Source organism: Manihot esculenta, chromosome 10 (genome assembly GCF_001659605.2).
Source record: "Manihot esculenta cultivar AM560-2 chromosome 10, M.esculenta_v8, whole genome shotgun sequence".
NCBI classification, from domain to species: Eukaryota; Viridiplantae; Streptophyta; class Magnoliopsida; order Malpighiales; family Euphorbiaceae; genus Manihot; species Manihot esculenta.
This window is the reverse complement of record NC_035170.2, coordinates 28,079,862-28,098,123: the sequence shown is the minus strand read 5'-3', so window position 1 is coordinate 28,098,123 and position 18,262 is coordinate 28,079,862. Positions and strand designations below refer to the sequence as shown.

The following is an 18,262-nucleotide window of genomic DNA, read 5'->3' as shown; positions in this document are numbered from 1 at the left end:
ATAGTATATCTTACACGCACAACCTATAGCTACTCGGTAAGACAAATGTATATATATAAAGTACGATAAGGATTAGATAGATTAGGCATAACAGGTTATGCTTAATGGTAGTCAACAGGCACCTTGCATTAGTCATCAATCTTGAGTACCTGAGATTAAAAAAAGAAAAGCTATTATTGAACTATCTTGCATCCATTATGCAAGTAAATCACTGATGTTGCAGAAGAACATTGAAAATTATTTTGGGTATCATATGACAAAGTTGGTTTTTTTCTTTATGTCAACAAAATAATAGCATTAATTACCTGCAACTTGAAGTGCACTTACGATTTCTCTATCGTTTGGCAATCGAGTTCCAACAAGTTTGTTTCTGATGGAATTGAGCTGAACAACAACATCAATGATATTCATGCGCTCTTGTGGTGATTCCATAGAACAATAAACTCCAATTTCTAATGTTGAAGCCAAGAATTCAATGAACATGTTATTTCTCCTATTCTTGAAATTGTGATTATGATTTGATGTTGCATCAACATTAAGTCCCATCTGAAAAAGATTGGGATCTGCTATTTCTCTCACTTGTTCTGGCAAACCTTTTTTGACAAAACTATGAAGGCTCAAATTATTTTGAAACATGTCATCCGTCGGCCTCTTTCCTGTGAACATCTCCAATAAGAGTATGCCAAAACTAAATACATCACCATGTGTTGATAGTTCACTTCCTACACCATACTCTAAAATACACAAAAAAATATAATTAATTAAAGAAAGCCAAATATGATGAAGGAAGTAACTGTGGAAAATAGGTATTAAAATTACCTGGAGGACAATAACCGATAGTTCCTCTTATTCCAAGTGAACTAGAATGATTTGTTGAATGGTCAAGCATCCCATTAGAAAGGAATTTCACTAACCCAAAATCACTTACATGTCCGACCATTTCTCCATCAAGAAGGACATTACTTGGTTTTAGATCACAATGAACAACTGGTGTCCCGCATTGATAGTGAAGATACTCGAGTGCAGAAGCAACATCAATAGCAATATTCAATCTTTGGACAATATTTAAAGATTTTGGCACCTCATCTGATCCAAGGGTTGGATGCAACCAGTCTTCTAAGCTTCCATTAACCATGAAATCATAAACCAATGCTTTGAAATCATTACCTTGATAATCAATTCCTGAACAAGCTGTGAGAACTTTGACAAGATTTCAATGCCTGATGTTTCGTAAGGCTTCACATTCAGCAATAAAACTCTTTGAAGCTCCTCGACGCATCATGTTAAGCACCTTAATTGCAATTATCATCCCTTCTTGATCAAGAATCCCTTTATATACAGAGCCAAAGCTACCAACACCAATCAAATTATTCGAAGAGAATCCATTAGTGGCTTTTAGCAAATTTTGATAAGACAACTTCAAAGTGACTTCTCATCAAAAAGTGATGTAGCTTCTCCTTTTCTCTTTTTCAATTGATGACAAAGAAGCAAAGCAATTAGAAAAATTGCAATACTTATAACTGCACAGACAACAGAGATTATGATCTTTAGTTTTGCAGTTGGTCTCCTCTTTGATTGTTCAAATTTGCACACAGGTAGACCAAAATCAGGTATGCCACCACATAGATTTTTGTTTCCACCCACAAAGGTAGCACTAAAATTCTTGAAAACTCCTTCCACTGGCACCATGCCCTCGAAATCATTATAAGATAAATCCAAAAGCTCTATTGAGTTGAAACCCTTTAGAAACTCTGGAATCTTGCCTGACAAATTATTATGAGAAAGATTTAACTCTCTGATGCCCCTTAACGAAGCAAAAGAGGAAGGAATGGAACCCTGGAACAAGTTGGAACTCATGAATAACAATTCTAGACTTGTACAACTGCCAAGACCATTAGGAATCTCCCCCGACAACATGTTGTCATGAAGGTCGAGGATTCCTAGATTTTTCAAATTTTCTACTTCTTTTGGAATGGAGCCAGACAAATGATTCACAGATAGAGAAAGAAGTTTTGACAAAGAGGACAATCCAAAAAGTTCTGGGGATATGGGACCGCTAAGATTATTTCTAGAAAAATCTAGTCTGAGCAATTTTTTCCACCTGCCTAGACCGGAAGGGATGGTACCTTGAAGACTATTGTTATGCAAAAGAATTTCAAGTAAATTTGTCAGATTTCCCAGAGATGATGGAATATATCCTGACAAATTATTGTTTCCAAGGTAAAGTAATTTTAGATTTTGAAGCTGTCCAATGCCTGATGGAATTGTACCTGAGAGTTTGTTAGTGTTTGTAACGAGAACTTCCAAGTTGACGAGAGCCTCTATTCCAATTGGTATGTTTCCAGATATCTTATTGTTTTGAATGACAAGTATGTTGAGCTCCTTTGAAAAGTTGGCGATGTGTTCTGGTAGTTCCCCACCAAAGTTGTTGCTCTCTATGTTTAGGGCTCGTAAATCTGTAGCGTTTATTAAAGTGGAAAGAAATTTCAAGTCATCAGCTTTCCCACTTCCTAAATTGTTGCCACCAATCTCAAGGTTTAAAAGCCTATGCAACTTGTCAAGAGAAGGCACTCTTCCGTTGAGATCATTTTCGGCTAGATACAACCATTGTAGATTTGAGGCATTAGAAATTGAAGCTGGAATGGTGCCAGTGAATTGGTTTTGAGCAACACTGAAAAATCTGAGTTTTGGAAGAGAGTTTCCGATGCCCAAAGGAAGATTCCCTTGGAAGTGGTTAGATGACAGGTCCAAAATCTCCATCGATGAAAGATTGAAGATGGAGGAAGCGACGGTACCCGAAAATTCATTTTCATAAACTTCTAATATCCAGACACTCTTCAATTGGCCTATAGTATCTGGGAGATTTCCGTTCAAATGATTTTTAGCTGCACCAAGCATCTCAAGGGAGGATAGATTCCCAAAAGACGGAGGGAGAGTCCCTATTAAATTATTTCCATGCAAGGAGAAACTTATGAGATTCAGCAAGGAACCAAGCTCCACAGGGATTTTGCCTACAAGTTGGTTGTTATACAAATGAAGTGTACGAAGGTTTGAGCAGTTGGATATGCTGAGAGGAATTTGACCCTGGAATGAATTGTTAGCAAGGACCAGAATTTGCAGTCTGCGTAAATGGCCGATCTGGGGAGGGATCTCATGGGTGAAGCTATTGTTTGAAATGTTCAACACTCTTAAGAAGCTCAGATTACCAACATGGGATGATAGGGAACCTGAAAGTTGAAGAGAGTTTAGGTCTAACATTGTGACTCGTTGGTGTCTACGCCCACAGCTGACACGAAACCATCTGCAGAAGTGAAGACTGCTATTCCATGAAGTCATGACCCCAGAAGAGCTATCACTTATTTTGGCCTTGAGTTCCAGTAGTGCAAGTCGATCTGTCTCGTTGTTCCCATGGATGACCGTGGCTGCTGCTGGCAAGTTGATGCATAAGAAGTGAAGAATGAAGACGAGGGTCAAGGATGAGAAAGATGCTGATGAAATCCAGCAACAAAGGCTCATGTTTGCTGTTTTAGATTAGGAATTGGTTGGTTCAATTGAATAGTAGAAAGCTTATTTATAGAAATGGGATGCCATGCATTAATGCGATAAACTATTTAATAAAACTATTAAAATATGAAAAATATTTCATACTCTTAAATTTTTAGAAAGAGATCGGAAAATTTATTTCCTTAACTTCCGTTAAGGATATCCTAGAGCCACCGATATTTTTAAATTTGGAAGTAAAGGGGATGGAGTTTTAAATTTATTTGATTTAAAATTTAAATTTAATTGACTCAGATTGGTAGGGCTTTTGGCCCTTTTTGCAGGACTACAAGTTCTTCAACTGCCTTGCCCCCGAACGTTTACAATGGGTTGCCCTTATATAGAGGTCCTTTTCCATCATTGACGTCAACTGTCCTAAACGTTTTGGGTGGGTTATCCCCCTTGATGTTTCATTTCATCCAAGGATACAGCCCGAGCGATTGGATAAAGCTAAATTAAAAAATCAATATTATAGTTTTAGTGACAAATTAACTTTGTCACTATAAATGCCAAATCAAATTTATTTGCTATATTTTTATTATGATGAACTTATTTTGACCCAAGGCTTAGCCTGGTGGAAAGTGCATCCTGTAGCCTTGAAAGGTCTAAGGTTCGACTCCCCCAACCCCCTATTTCAAAAAAAAAAAAAATATAATAACAAATGAATTTGTCATAGAAAACTATTTTGACAAATTAAATGAAACATTTATAAAAACATAATATTTTGTTAACATATATTAAGATTCTTGTAGTTTGTTCTAAATTATACAGGAAAAATGGTGTAATATAGAGCTTGTTTCCTAATTTTTTTATTATTTAAAATTTATGAATATAAATATATGGTTTAAAAAATTAACTTATAATTAAATTTTATTATAATAATTATATAATTTTGGCCTCCCTACATTTAATTCTGCATTCATCCTGGCTTTGACGTAATCAAAATTGAATTTACTAATTATATTTGCATGTTCATACCCACTTGACAAATGAAGATAGTCCAGAATTCCATTAATTTGAAAGGGATTTTTCCTATAGAGAAAAAAAAAAAAAAGTATTGGCCTTGACTTAATCTATAACCACCCAAATTTTTGGAGATAATAGACCAGCTTCAATGGATTTTTTAATCCAAAAAAATGGACTTCTTTTATGTATTAGAAAATATTTTAAGTCGAATAAACTATTATTAACTTTCTGAATTTTTATAAAATTAATTAATTTATTTTTATTTTAAAATTTAAACACCTAATAATAATTCTCCTTTTTAAATTTTGTGAATCATGAGCAATTTTTATTTTTTAAAAAAAATTTAACAGTTGCTTAGAACTTAGACAATCAAATTGCAATTATTGAATTTTAATTATGGTAGCTATTTTCTTTTAAAATAAATGCTGAAATAAATATGATGTTTTTATTTGGATTATCATACATTCAATATATAATATATAAATATGGGGAGAGATTTACAAGTGAAGTGAATAGAAAAAAAAATATTTATATATTGAATTTATAATAAACTACATTTAAATATTTCTTTTTTCTTAATTTTAAGAATTTAGAAAGCAAAATAATTAACTTCTCAAATTGGGTGTTGACCTTGACTTATTCACACCCACATGTGTATACATATCCTAATTTTAGTGATTGATGTATGTACATGTTTTGACTTTCTATTTTTTTTATAATAAATGCTAAAAAATTATATATGTGAAATTTAAAATATAATGTAGTTAATTTTGTATTGATTAAAAACATATAGTTAATTTTGTTAAAAATAATAAATTTTATTTGTTTTTTTAAGGCACCCTTTATAATGTGGTTTCATTAAAAAAAATAATTTACATGCCTTAAAAAATTATCATGAAAAGAAAGACGGTATATATATCTTAAAATTATCTCAAATTACAAATAAAAAAATTATCTCAAATTGAAAACACATAATATTTAAAAAAATAGAAATTATATAACACAATAATTATTCAAAGTAGTTAGGTTATGAGTTATCACCTTAATATAGGATTACGTGGTAAAGGTCAAGATCCGATAATAAGGTGATACACGGTTCTACCCGTGGAAAAAAATACCCGCACACCATAATTCTCAATTTTTTGCCGAGACTCGCCCTTTTTTCAGTAGGGCGAGACTTCATTGGAAGTTATCATGAGAGAACACAATCCAACAGATCCCATTAAATCTATAATCACAGGATCTCATATCCACTAATTGGTGTCAGTCAAATTTTCAAGAGATTTGATAATCGACTCTACCTTATTATAGTATAAAGGCTAATGAACACAGAGATAAATGTATGCGTTCTTACATAACTATTCTTGAGATCTAAGCAGTTCATTACACTCGCCATTTTCTTTAGTTTACTAACTTGAGCATCTAATGCGGAGCAATTAGTCTTAGATTTTATGGTAAACTTAGACTGGGCTTAACTTTTGCTGAAAACATCCGTTGGAGGCCTACAAGAGCTTTTTGGAAAGAAAATTTTGAGACACATGACTTTCAAAAGTGTGACAAGTGCCGTAGGTCTGTTATTGAGTTCAAGGTGAACATTCCATTATGTAGGGGTCAATTTTACATTTTTATTTTTTTAGATTTTTTTATAATTTTTTATATTAGGGTTTTTGCTATTATAAATAGCCATTTCTTGGCAGTTTGAGACACTTTTCAATTTTTGAGAATTCAATAAGAAATTTTGGCTTATAGCTTTTCATTTTCTAAATTTCATTTTAGCAAAACGTTATTGGTTAAAACTCCTGATGGAGTCTAATAAATCATATTTCAGTTGGTATCAAAGTGAAGTTCATCCATGGCTGACAATCAAAAGGCATGACTTGCTGCAATTGAGGCATCCTTGGCAGAATTGAGGGAGATGATTGGACATCTAGTTCTACAACGAGGTAACAATCAATCCGCCGCAGTCGAATGCCCACAGCTAATTCCAAATTCTGTAGTCGTAAATCCTGTGGCCGCAAATCCACAATATGATTATCACAAAGGTTATAAGATAAAGATAGACCTTTAAAACTTTTCTAGTTTGTTGGATGTAGAATCTATCCTTATTGTTTGGCGAAGGTTGATCAGTTTTTCGAAGTTATGAACGTAGAAGAGGATCAAAAGATTCCAATTGTGGCTTATAAATTAAAGGGTGGTATAGCAGTATGGTGGAATTCTGTTCAAAACAAAAGCTATCACAGGAGGCTAGAACCTATACAAAACTGGCTATTGATAAAGCAAATGATTGAATAACGATTCTTGCCTAGCGATCACACTCAGGTTTTGTATAACCGGTATTATGATTGTATTCAAGGGAGTCGAAGGGTGGATAAATATACAAAAGAGTTTTTGAGGTTGCACGCGAGCTGTGAAAACTGTGAGAACGAAACCTAGTAGGTTGCTTATTATCAGAGGGAACTGAATCATGAAATTCACTGTATGATGGGAGTAGCTGTGATTTTCACTTTGGCAGATGCCATTAAGATGGAAAGAAAAAGCGGAAGAACGTGCTAATTGGCAGCCTCGACATTAGTCTAATTGGAATTTTAATTATAAAAATTCTGATTCGGCAGGAACTCAGTAATATAGAGGTAATTATAGCGGACAACCTTCTAGAGTTGTAAATTCTTGTAATTCTCATAATACTGTGGAAGAGAGGAGAGACAATAAGAAAAAAGCAATCATCAATACAACAGACAAAAGAGACAAAACCAATCCTTATCAGAAACCACCTAGAGACATATATTATCACTGCAGGTAACCTAGTCATCATTCAAATAATTGTCCAGAATGCAGAGGAGTTAATAATGATCTCCAACAGCTTAATGTGTTTGAGCAAGTGGTTGAATCTGAGGAGGAAATGGATGGCGACGATGGGTCTATTGCTGGTTCTATAGATGGAGAAGTCACTTATGTGGTAAAGAAAATTTTATGTTCGACGAAACAGGAGGAGGAGGCCAAAGGAGAATGATTTTTCAGGTGAAGTGTTGAGTGGGAGAAGCGATTTGTAGGCTAATTATCGATAGTTGCAGTTATGAAAATCTGATAGCTAGGCAATTGGTGGAGAAGCTATAGTTACCTACATAGCTTCACCATTTGTCATACAAAATTGGGTGGATTAAGGAAGGTCCGATAATTGAAGTCAACAGAATCTACAACGCGCCTATTTCGATCAGTAAATTTTACAATAAATCTGTTAATTGTGATGTTGTGGATATAGATTGCTGTAGAATTTTGTTAGGTTATCCTTGGCAGTTTGATGTTGATGCATTGCATAAGGGGAAGGAGAATTCATACATGTTTACATAAAATCGAAAGGAGATTACCATTTTATCTTCTAGTTCTGCAAAACATTCTAAAGTGAAAGGGAAAAATACTGCTACTGTTTCTACGGGGTGCAAAGACTATTAGGCGCATTTGAGAAATTTAGAGACTTTATTGGTGAGAGAGCAAAAGGTGCAGTTGAGGATGCACCATCTTTACCACCACCCATCAAAGAGCTGTTGAAGGAGTTTCCTAGGGTAGTGGAAGAACCTTCAAAGCTTCCACCTTTGCGGGATATTTACAGTTGGATTGATCTCATTTTTGGATCAAAATTATAGAATTTGCCTCATTACAAGATGAGTTCAAAGGGGAGCAAAATCCTCCAAGAACAGATAGAAGAGTTATTAAAGAAGGGGCACATTTGGGAGAGCATTAGCCCTTGTGGAGTCCCTGTCTTATTGGTTTCAAAGAAAGATGAAACTTGAAGAATGTGCATGGATAGCAGAGCCATCAACAAAATTACGGTTCAGTACAGATTTTCTATTCCTCGACTGGATGATATGTTGGATAAGTTATCAGGGTCTAAAGTCTTCTCTGAAATCGATTTTAAAAGTGGCTACCATTAAGTTCGGATTAAGGAGGGAGATGAATGGAAGACAAAACCTTTAAAACTAAGGAAGACTTGCACGAGTAGTTGGTTATACCGTTTGGTTTGATGAATGCCCCTAGCACGTTTATGCGACTTATGAACTAGGTTTGTGTCCTTTCTTACACAAATTCATGGTTATTTGTTTTGATGATATCTTAATTTTTAGTCGCAGTGAAGAAGAACATTTACAGTACCTTCGTCAAGTCATGACAACCTTGTAAAAAAGTGAGCTGGTTATTAATTTAAAAAAATGCATCTATATAATGGAGTGCATTATGTTTCTTGGATTTATTGTTAGTACAGAAGGGATATATGTTGATGAAAAGAAGATAGAAGTAATACAAATCTAGCCCATTCCCAAAAATATTTTAAAAGTTCGTAACTTTCATGGACTTGCTACTTTCTATCGATGGTTTATCAGAAATTTCAGAAGCATTGTTGCCCCTATCATAGATTGTTGAAGAAAGAGAGAGTGCAAAAATTTTTTTGAACTGACACTGCCAATAAGAACTTTGAGGAGATTAAAGATAAGCTTACTTCTACCCCTATTCTTGCTCTACCTGATTTTGATAAACTGTTTGAGGTTGAATGTGATGCTTGTGGAGCTGGGATTGGCGGTGTGTTATTGCAGTCTAATAGGCCTATTGCCTTCTTTAGTGAGACATTGAATGAAGCTAAGAAGAAGCAGTCTACTTATGAGCAGGAATTATGTGCAGTGTTCTAGACCTTTAAAACTTGGGAACAATATCTGATAGAGTGGGAGTTTATTATTCACATCGATCATCAATTTTTGATTCACTTTAAGACTAAAAAACGTGTGAATAAGATGCATGCTCTATGGGTAGTTTATTTTGGAGCTTTTCTTTATATCATAAAATATAAGGCTGACCATAGTAATAAGGTAATAGACGCTTTGAGTAGGAGGGCTGCTTTATTGATTACAGTTAGTCAAGGTCATGGGTTTTAAATTTCTGAAGAATTTATATGCTGCAAATAATGATTTTGCTGATATATGGGCGAAGGTTCAAGCTCGCCAGCCTGCTGATGAGTTTTTGATACATGATAACTTTCTTTTTAAGGACTGCAAATAATGATTTTGCTAATATATGGGCGAAGAGCTAAACTCGCCAGCCTACTGATGAATTTTCGATACATGATAGCTTTCTTTTTAAGGAGAACCAGCCTGCTAATGGGTTTTTGATACATGATAGCTTTCTTTTTAAGGAGAATAGGTTATGCATTTCTTGCTCTTCTCTGCAGAAAAAATTGATTTGAAAGGTGCATAGAGGAGGTTTGAGTGGTCATTTGAGGCGTGATAAGACTATTAATGTCACACCCATTCTCTAATCTGTAGAGATGGATAGTTTTCTCTTATATGTTTAATATTTTAAAACTTATAGCAGGTTATATGTGTTTATATGTATAATATTAGGGGGAACTCTGTCAGTTTTTCGAGTCATATCCATCTCTACAGATTAGAGAATGGGTGTGACAATTAATGGTTTAGAGGAGTGTTTTTATTGGCCACAATTAAAAAAGAATACAAGTCAGATAGTTCAAAAGTGCACAATTTGTTAAAATCAGAAGGGTCATTCGTAGAATACTGGCTTATACACTCCATTGCCTATTCCAGAGTATCTTTGGAAGAATTTGTCTATGGATTTTGTTCTTGACCTTCCACGCACTCAACGTGGATCTGATTCTATTTTTATTGTTGTTGATAGGTTCTCCAAAATGGTGCATTTCATTTCTTACAAGAAAACTAATGATGCTTCTCATATTGCAAAACTATTTTTTTTAGGAGATTGTTCGTTTACATATCATTCCTAAGACCACTATTTCTGACAGAGATATGAAGTTTCTAGCTCACTTTTGAGTGATTTTATGGAAGCATTTTGGGACTAAACTTCAATACAGTAGTGCAGTCCATTCTCAAACTGATGGCCAAACTGAAATGGTGAACCGCACTCTTGGCAATCTTCTGTGTTACATCTGCTATAATAAGAAAACCGCTTGGGATCTTGCTCTTGCCCAATCAGAATTTGCTTACAATAGTTCTATCCATAACTGTACAAAAATGTCACCCATTGCAGTTGTGTACAAGAAAATTTCTGTGTATACAGTTGATTTTATTGCCCTTTTTACAGGTTTTTATAATAGTATTGTAGCAAACAACTTGGCAAAACAACATATGGACATTTTCAAACAAGTACAACAATGTCTTACGGAAGCCAATGACAAGTATAAAGTTGCAGTTGATAAATATAGGCGTTTCAAGTCCTTTAATATCAGTGATCAAATTATGATGTATTTGCGCAAGAAACGTGGTGGAAGATAAAAAAAGTTTAAACCGAAGAAGATTGGTCCATTTCAAATTATTCAGAAAATTAATGACAATGCCTACGTTCTTGACCTCCCAGATTATATGAAAATTTTCAAAATATTTAACATGACAAATCTATTCCAGTATTACCTTGCTGATGACAACTCGAGATTAAATTCTTTCAAAGTGGAAGGGAATGATGTGGAGCAATTAGTTTTGGATTTTATAGTAGACTTGGAACATGTTTAACTTCTGCTGTTAACATTCGTTGGAGGCCTACGATAACTTTTTAGATTTTTTCATAATTTTTCATATTAGGGTTTTTACTATTGTAAATAGTCATTTTCTTAATTGTTTGAGATAATTTTGAATTTTTAAAAATTTAATAAAAAATTTCAGCTTTTAACTTTTCATTTTCTAAATTTCTATTAGTCAAATATTATTAATTAAAATTTTTAACAGAGTTTAATCAATTTTATTTTAGTGTTGAAGTGACTGTCATAAACGTCAATCATTTCATTTTCTTTTTTTACAGGTTGATCAATCGCAATACAGTTTCATTTCAGTCAAGTCATAAATTATTTTAGAAAATTTAAAAATAAAATTAAAAAAAAATTAATTAGGTTGATTTTTTTTTACATATTTTTGAAAACAGTTTTTATATTTTTTTAAATTATCATCCTTTGAAAAACTTTTAATTGACCAAGTAATAAGGTTGGTTTGTTTCACTAAAAATAATATAATTATAAAAAATATTTTCTAAAAAAATTCTGAGAAAATAATTTAGTTTCATTTTTAATAGCAATGCAAAAAAATAAATTGTATTGGGGCACTGACCTTGACTTGCTTACAACCATACACTTCCTTTTCTCTTTGTGCTTCCCTTCCAAAATTTGGTTGACTATAATGCCATACCAAGGCAAGTGGTCTCTTGCATGATTATTACTGTTTTTTATTTTTATTTTTTAAAAATAGATAGATATACCATCTAGAAATTAAAATCTAAATTTTTTTTATTCACTTTTAAAATATATATTAAATAAAAAAAATTAACCAAACTGAAATTTTTATCAAGCGAATGGAAGAAAACGCAATATTAAGCAAATAACAAAATTACAAAATAATATTAAGCAAATATGATTACATAGACAAGGCATAATAGGTTATTTTTTATAGTAACCAAAAGTATTTTACAGTGGATTTATCAATTTTGAATATCTGAAAAGAATTATAAAAAGATTTTTTAAATTATGGCACAAGAAATTTTCAAGAGAGAAAATTCTTACATTCACTCCGGTGTGCATATACAATATCAATAAATAAATAACAAATAAATCATAAGCATATAATATTTTATATTTAATAATATTCTATTGATCAGGTGCATACACATATGTATGTAAGAAATTTTTAAGAGTAGTATTACTCACCTACCACATGAAGTTCACTTATAGTTTCTCTATCTCTAGGCTTTCAACAAGTTTGTTTCTAATGGAGGAGAGCTGAGCAACAACATCACTAATATTCATGCGCTCTTGCGGTGATTCCATAGAACAACAAATTCCAATTTCTAATATTGAAATCAAGCATTCAATTAATTTGTTGTTCTCCCTATTCAGAAGATTATGATTTGAGGTAGCATCACCATCGAGTTGCATAAAAAAAATATTGGGATCAACTATTTCTTGCACTTGTTCAGGCAAGCTTCTCTTGACAAAACTATGAAGGCTTAGATTATCTTGAAACATATTATCAGTTGGACTCTTTCTTGTGAACATCACCAGTAAAAGTATGCCAAAACTAAATATGTCACCTTGTGTTGATACTTCACTTCCCAAACCATACTCTGAAAAACACATAAAAATGTGGTTAAGTAATTTTGTAATGGTCAGCTGTCTGCTTCTGCTGTGAAAACCGTTCCGAGAGATTATAAAAATATATTGGGAGATTATAGAAAATTAGAATCGTATATAACAGCGTAAGAAAAAAACGGAAATTTTAGACATCAAATTAGGACTATTGATCATAACTAAGTCTATACAACACATTTCATCAATTGTTGTAAAGTAGCAAAGCCAAAAATCATGAAGGAAGTAACAGGGAAACTATGTATTAAAATTACCTGGAGGACAATAACCGACAGTTCCTCTAATTCCAAGAGAACTAGAATGATTTGTTGAATAGTCAAGCATCCCATTAGAAAGAAACTTCATTAACCCAAAATCACTTACATGTCCGATCATTTCTTCATCAAGAAGGACATTACTTGGTTTTAGATCACAATGAACAATTGGTGTCCCGCATTGATAGTGAAGATAGTCAAGTGCAGAAGCAACATCAATAGCAATATTCAATCTTTGGACAATATTTAATGATCTTGGCACCTCATCTAATCCAAGAGTTGGATTCAACCAGTCTTCTAAGCTTCCATTTGCCATGAAATCATAAACCAATGCTTTGAAATCATTGCCTTGATAATCTACTCCTGAACAAGCTGTGAGAACTTTAACTACATTTCGATGCCTGATGTTTCGTAAGGCTTCACATTCTGCAATAAAACTCTTTGAAGCTCCTTGACGCATCAGGTTAAGCACCTTAACTGCTATTACCATTCCTTCTTGATCAAGAATTCCTTTATATACAGATCCAAAGCTACCAACACCAATCAAATTATCTGAAGAGAATCCATTAGTGGCTTTAAGAAGACTTTGATAGGACAACTTCAGTTGTGAATTCCCATCAAATAGTGATGTAGATTCTCCTTTTCTCTTTCTTGGGTGGCCCCAAAAAAGTAAAGAAATAATCAAAAGTGCAATACCAATAACCACAGAAACCGTAGAAATTATGATCTTTAATTTTGCAGATGGTCTCCTCTTTGATTGTTCAAACTTGCACATTGGTAGCCCAAAATCAGGAATGCCACCACATAGATTTTTATTTCCTGCTACAGAGGTAGCACTAGAATTCTTGAAAACTCCTTGTTCTGGTACCATGCCCTCAAAATCATTATAAGATAAATCCAAATACTCCGTTGAGTTGAAGCTCTCTAGAAACTCTGGAATCTTGCCAGATAAATTATTATGAGAAAGATTTAATACTCTAATGCCTCTTAATGAACCAAAAGAAGAAGGAATGGACCCTTGGAACAGATTGGCACCCATGACTAAATATTCTAAACTTATACAACTGCCAAGACCACTGGGGATCTCCCCTGACAACATGTTCCCTTGAAGGTTAAGGATTCCTAGATTTTTTAAATTTTCTACTTCTTTTGGAAGAGAGCCAGACAAATTATTTAGAGACAACGAAAGAACTTTTGACAAAGAGGAAAGTCCAAAAATTTGTACGGGTATGGGACCACTAAGACTGTTTGTAGAAAAATCTAGTCCGAGCAATTGTTTGCACTTGCTTAGACTGGAAGGGATGGTGCCTTGAAGGTAATTGTCAGATAAATCAATTTCAAGTAAATTTGTCAGGTTTCCCAGAGAAAATGGAATATGTCCTAATAAATTATTGTTTCCAAGGTAAAGTAATTTTAGATTTTGAAGCTGTCCAATGCCAGATGGAATAGTACCTGAGAGTTTGTTCTGTTGTGCATGGAAAACCTCCAAGTTAACAAGAGCCTGTACTCCAACTGGGATGTTTCCAGATATGTGATTGCTTTCTATGATAAAGTACTGGAGCTTCTTTGAAAAGTTGGCGACGTGTTGAGGAAGTTCGCCTCCAAAGTTGTTGCCATTTATCTCTAGGATATGTAAAGCTGTGGCGTTTGTTAAAGTGGAAAGAAATCCCAAGTCATCAGCTTTCCCACTTCCTAAATTGTTGTAAGCAATCACAAGTTCTGAAAGCCTATGCAACTTGTCAAGAGAAGGCACTGTTCCAGTGAGATAATTTTGGGCTAAAGAAAGACTTCCAAGATTTGACGAGTTAGAAAATGAAGTTGGAATGGTGCCAGTGAATTGATTATCAGCAATATCAATTCTTCGCAGATTTGGGAGAGAGCTTCCAATGTCCAAGGGAATGTTCCCATGGAAGTCGTTTTCAGCAATGCTCAAATCCATAATCGAAGAAAGATTGGAGATGGATAGAGGGAAGGTACCCGAAAATTCATTTGCAAAAATTGATAAAAACCATAGACTCGTCAATTGGCCTAAAGCTTCTGGGAGATTTCCGTTCAGATGATTTCGATATGCAGCGAGAAACTCAAGGGACGAAAGATTCCCTAAAGATGGTGGGAGAGTTCCTATCAAATTATTTTCCTTTAAATAAATCTCTTTGAGCTTCAGTAAGGAACCAAGCTCCGCAGGGATTTCTCCTACAAGATTGTTGTTATCCAAATAAAGGAACACAAGGTTTGTACAGTTAGATATGCTGCGAGGAATTTGAGCATCAAATGAATTGTTATAAAGAGACAACATTTGCAGCCTACGTAAATGGCCAATTTGAGGTGGGATCTCATTGGTGAAGCTATTATTTTCAAGCAACAACTTCCTTAAGAAGCTCAAATTACCAACATGGGGTGATAGGGAACCTGAAAGTTTGAGGGAGCGTAGGTCTAACGTTGTGACTCTTTGGTGTCTGCGTCCGCAGGTGACACCAGTCCATCTGCAGAAATGAAGAGTGCTATTCCATGAGCTCATAACCCCAAGAGGATCATCACTTATCTTGGCCTTGAATTCCAGCAACGCAAGTCGATCTGTCTCATTGTACCTGTGCATGGCAGAGTCTACAGGCAAGCTGAAGCACAAGAAATGGATAATAGAAAGGAGGCACAAGGAACTCCGACAATAAAGGCCCATTTATGCAGTTTCGAGACTTTCTGATGAGGTTATAGATTAGGAATTTTTTGGTTCCATTAAAAAAAAAAAGCAGAAAGCTTATTTATAGATAATAGATTTGTATTCTCATATGATATTCTCTTGGAAAAATATGAGAAGACTGTTAAATTTTAAGAAGAGATTAAACAATATCTAATACTGTATTAAATAGGAATATATTAAAAAGTTAATTAATAAATTATTAATTTGGAAAAAAAGAAAAGCTGCATATCAAATTTTCATTCAATATCCGGGACCAAGTCTGCGGTTGGTTCGTCGTAACTTCCAACCACCTTTATTGTTATTGGTGGGAGTTCTTCCGCGTGGAGAATGATTACACTCAGTTTTTGAAATTCAGTTGTTGGCTATGGAAATACTTGCGTTAAATTGGTCCACCATGCATGCACCTCCAAAATATAAATGAATTAATTTTTTATGAAAAAATAAATAAAATTTCTAATGATAACCGCTGGATTTCTTCACCTCGGTCTGGGTCAGGTCCATGGTATCACCCCATTATTTGAAGGCCTTCAAGTCTCTCACATGAATTAGGTCCGGTCCGTTCAGCTTTAAGACCGGATTCTAGTTAGATTCCTTAATCAGGCCGACCCAGTCCATACGGCCCATTAAACAGATTCTATTTGGACTCAACTTTAATCCTATTTTCAGGCCCAGCTCGGAATCAGGAAGAAAATCAAACCATTTGTCCTGTGGATTCATCCGCATGCGCGCCCGGGGGAATTAGAGGCCGTTACGCATGGTTCAGGGATATAATATTCTCGTACGTCCGTATCAATATGGCAGAGACAGATGGCCCAATGATAGACAGTCTGTTATACATCACTAATAGATAAAAGGGAAGGGATAAAAGGAGAAACATTCTCCTAAGAAAAAAAGTTTTTTGCTAAGTTTATAAAACCTGTAAAATCCTACTTTCTGAATCTCAGATAATTATAATGTATTTTAAGTTCATATCGGAATAAATTCATCCAAAAATAGTAAATTATAAATTAAAATGTCATGCATATGACATATGGCATAGGTCATGCATATGTCAACTGTCTTAAAATGTTTGGTACCGATCACAATGGCTTAAAAATGTGAAATTTATTTTTATATTATATTCAAATAAATTTAGATAAAAATAAATTAATTAAAAAGTGAAGGCCACGTTTTGATCTTTTTGAAGTATGGAAAATCAATTATTTAATGTCAGTCAATGAAACTTAGCACTACAATATTAAAATTAGTTTTATTATTATAAAATTTAATTTTCAGTCAAAATTAATAATTGAATAGAATATAATTAACTATTTTCTAAATTAGATACTTTATGATATTCCTAAATTAACAACAATAATAATTAATTTTTAATTTTAAATTAATTAAGCGGAATGATATGAATATTTTGCACAATTCAATTTTATTTGAAATCCATTACACATCAATATTTAAAAATTTTATTTCTTTTAATATTATTTATCTTTCTGCCATTCTAGGCATTCTTTTTATTATTTTCCCCACATCTCATTGTTTCTTGTAAATAAAAAAAAATCAGAAAGGTGTATGACACCCGCTTTTGTTGAAATCACACTTTTTGACTGTCTATATTATGAATTCGACTCTATTTATCATTTAGTTGAAATTGAAAAAATAAAAAATAGTAATAAATTTCTATATAATACTGTTAATAAAATTTTAAAAATTTAGAAAATAATTTATTTTTTTTATAAAAAAGTCATGTTTTTAAATTTTTTAAGTACCATTAAACTATTATTCTATAAAAATATATATTAAAATTTAATTTGTACGTATTTTACTATATAGATATATGATATTTGAACTATGCTATAAATAAAAATAAAGAAAATATCTTATAACTTTTTATATTTTTATAATTTTTATTAGTTATATCAAGAAAATATAAAACTATGTTTTATAATTTAAATTTTCATTATATTTTTATGGCTTTTATTTTTTATTTTCATATTGTATATAATTTTAATAATATTTTACATCTTTGGTAATACTTTAAAAAAATTTTAAAAGAAATTTTGAGGCTAAAATTTGAGGTTTTGTTGATGAGAATGAAGTGAAAATCAGGATTTTTTTTTAAGTAAATAATTTTTAAATATTAAATTTAGATTTAAATATTTATAAATTCTAATTAAATTTTATTTATTGATTAAAAATTTAAGTAATTTATTTAAATTGTTAATAAATAAATAAAATAGTTGTATAAATTTAAATTTATTTACTTAATGGATTCCAATGATTATTATACTATCTTTCTGAAGGTCTTTTTTGAAATAATTATCTTTTAAATGTTTAAGTGTTTTTTCAATAATTTCAAAAAAAAGTAGTTGTTTTAACGGAGATTTAACGGCAGATTAGTATTTTGAACTTTACTTATTATTTTAAGAGTTTAAATAACTATTTTAAAAAACTCAAAACTTTAAATGTACTATTTTTTTTTTATACAGAGGGGATCAAAAAGAATTAATTAAAAGAGAAAAATCAAATGCGACAATTAAGCAATTGCCTCAATATCCCACTCGAGCATATTAACTACAAATCGAGGAGGAAATTGATAGTTGATGTACTGAAATTTAGGAGTAACCAGATAAGTACACCTCGACAATGGTTTAATTCAGTGAGGAAATC

The 18,262-nt window shown here is 32.8% G+C and overlaps 1 protein-coding gene and 1 pseudogene across 1 annotated transcript; both read right to left on the bottom strand.

Moving 5' to 3' along the window:
• Nucleotides 1-27: 27 nt before the first annotated feature.
• Nucleotides 28-3,529, bottom strand: LOC110624924 (annotated as a pseudogene).
• Nucleotides 3,530-12,057: 8,528 nt separating this feature from the next.
• LOC110624597 (probable LRR receptor-like serine/threonine-protein kinase At3g47570) lies at nt 12,058-15,704 on the bottom strand. Its single transcript, XM_021769803.2, has 2 exons — nt 12,904-15,704; nt 12,058-12,627 (listed from the first exon to the last, which is right to left on the bottom strand). The coding sequence occupies exons 1-2, from the start codon at nt 15,578-15,580 to the stop codon at nt 12,230-12,232; spliced, it is 3,075 nt and encodes a 1,024-aa protein (XP_021625495.2). The 5' UTR covers nt 15,581-15,704; the 3' UTR covers nt 12,058-12,229.
• Nucleotides 15,705-18,262: the final 2,558 nt, after the last annotated feature.

Bases quoted from the DNA above. Each gene is read 5' to 3' on its own strand.
- LOC110624597 (XM_021769803.2), bottom strand. From the start codon at position 15,580: ATGGGCCTTTATTGTCGGAGTTCCTTGTGCCTCCTTTCTATTATCCAT. The intron at 12,628-12,903 runs GTAATTTTAATA...TGTGTTTTTCAG, and splicing joins TGTCGGTTATTGTCCTCCAG to AGTATGGTTTGGGAAGTGAA.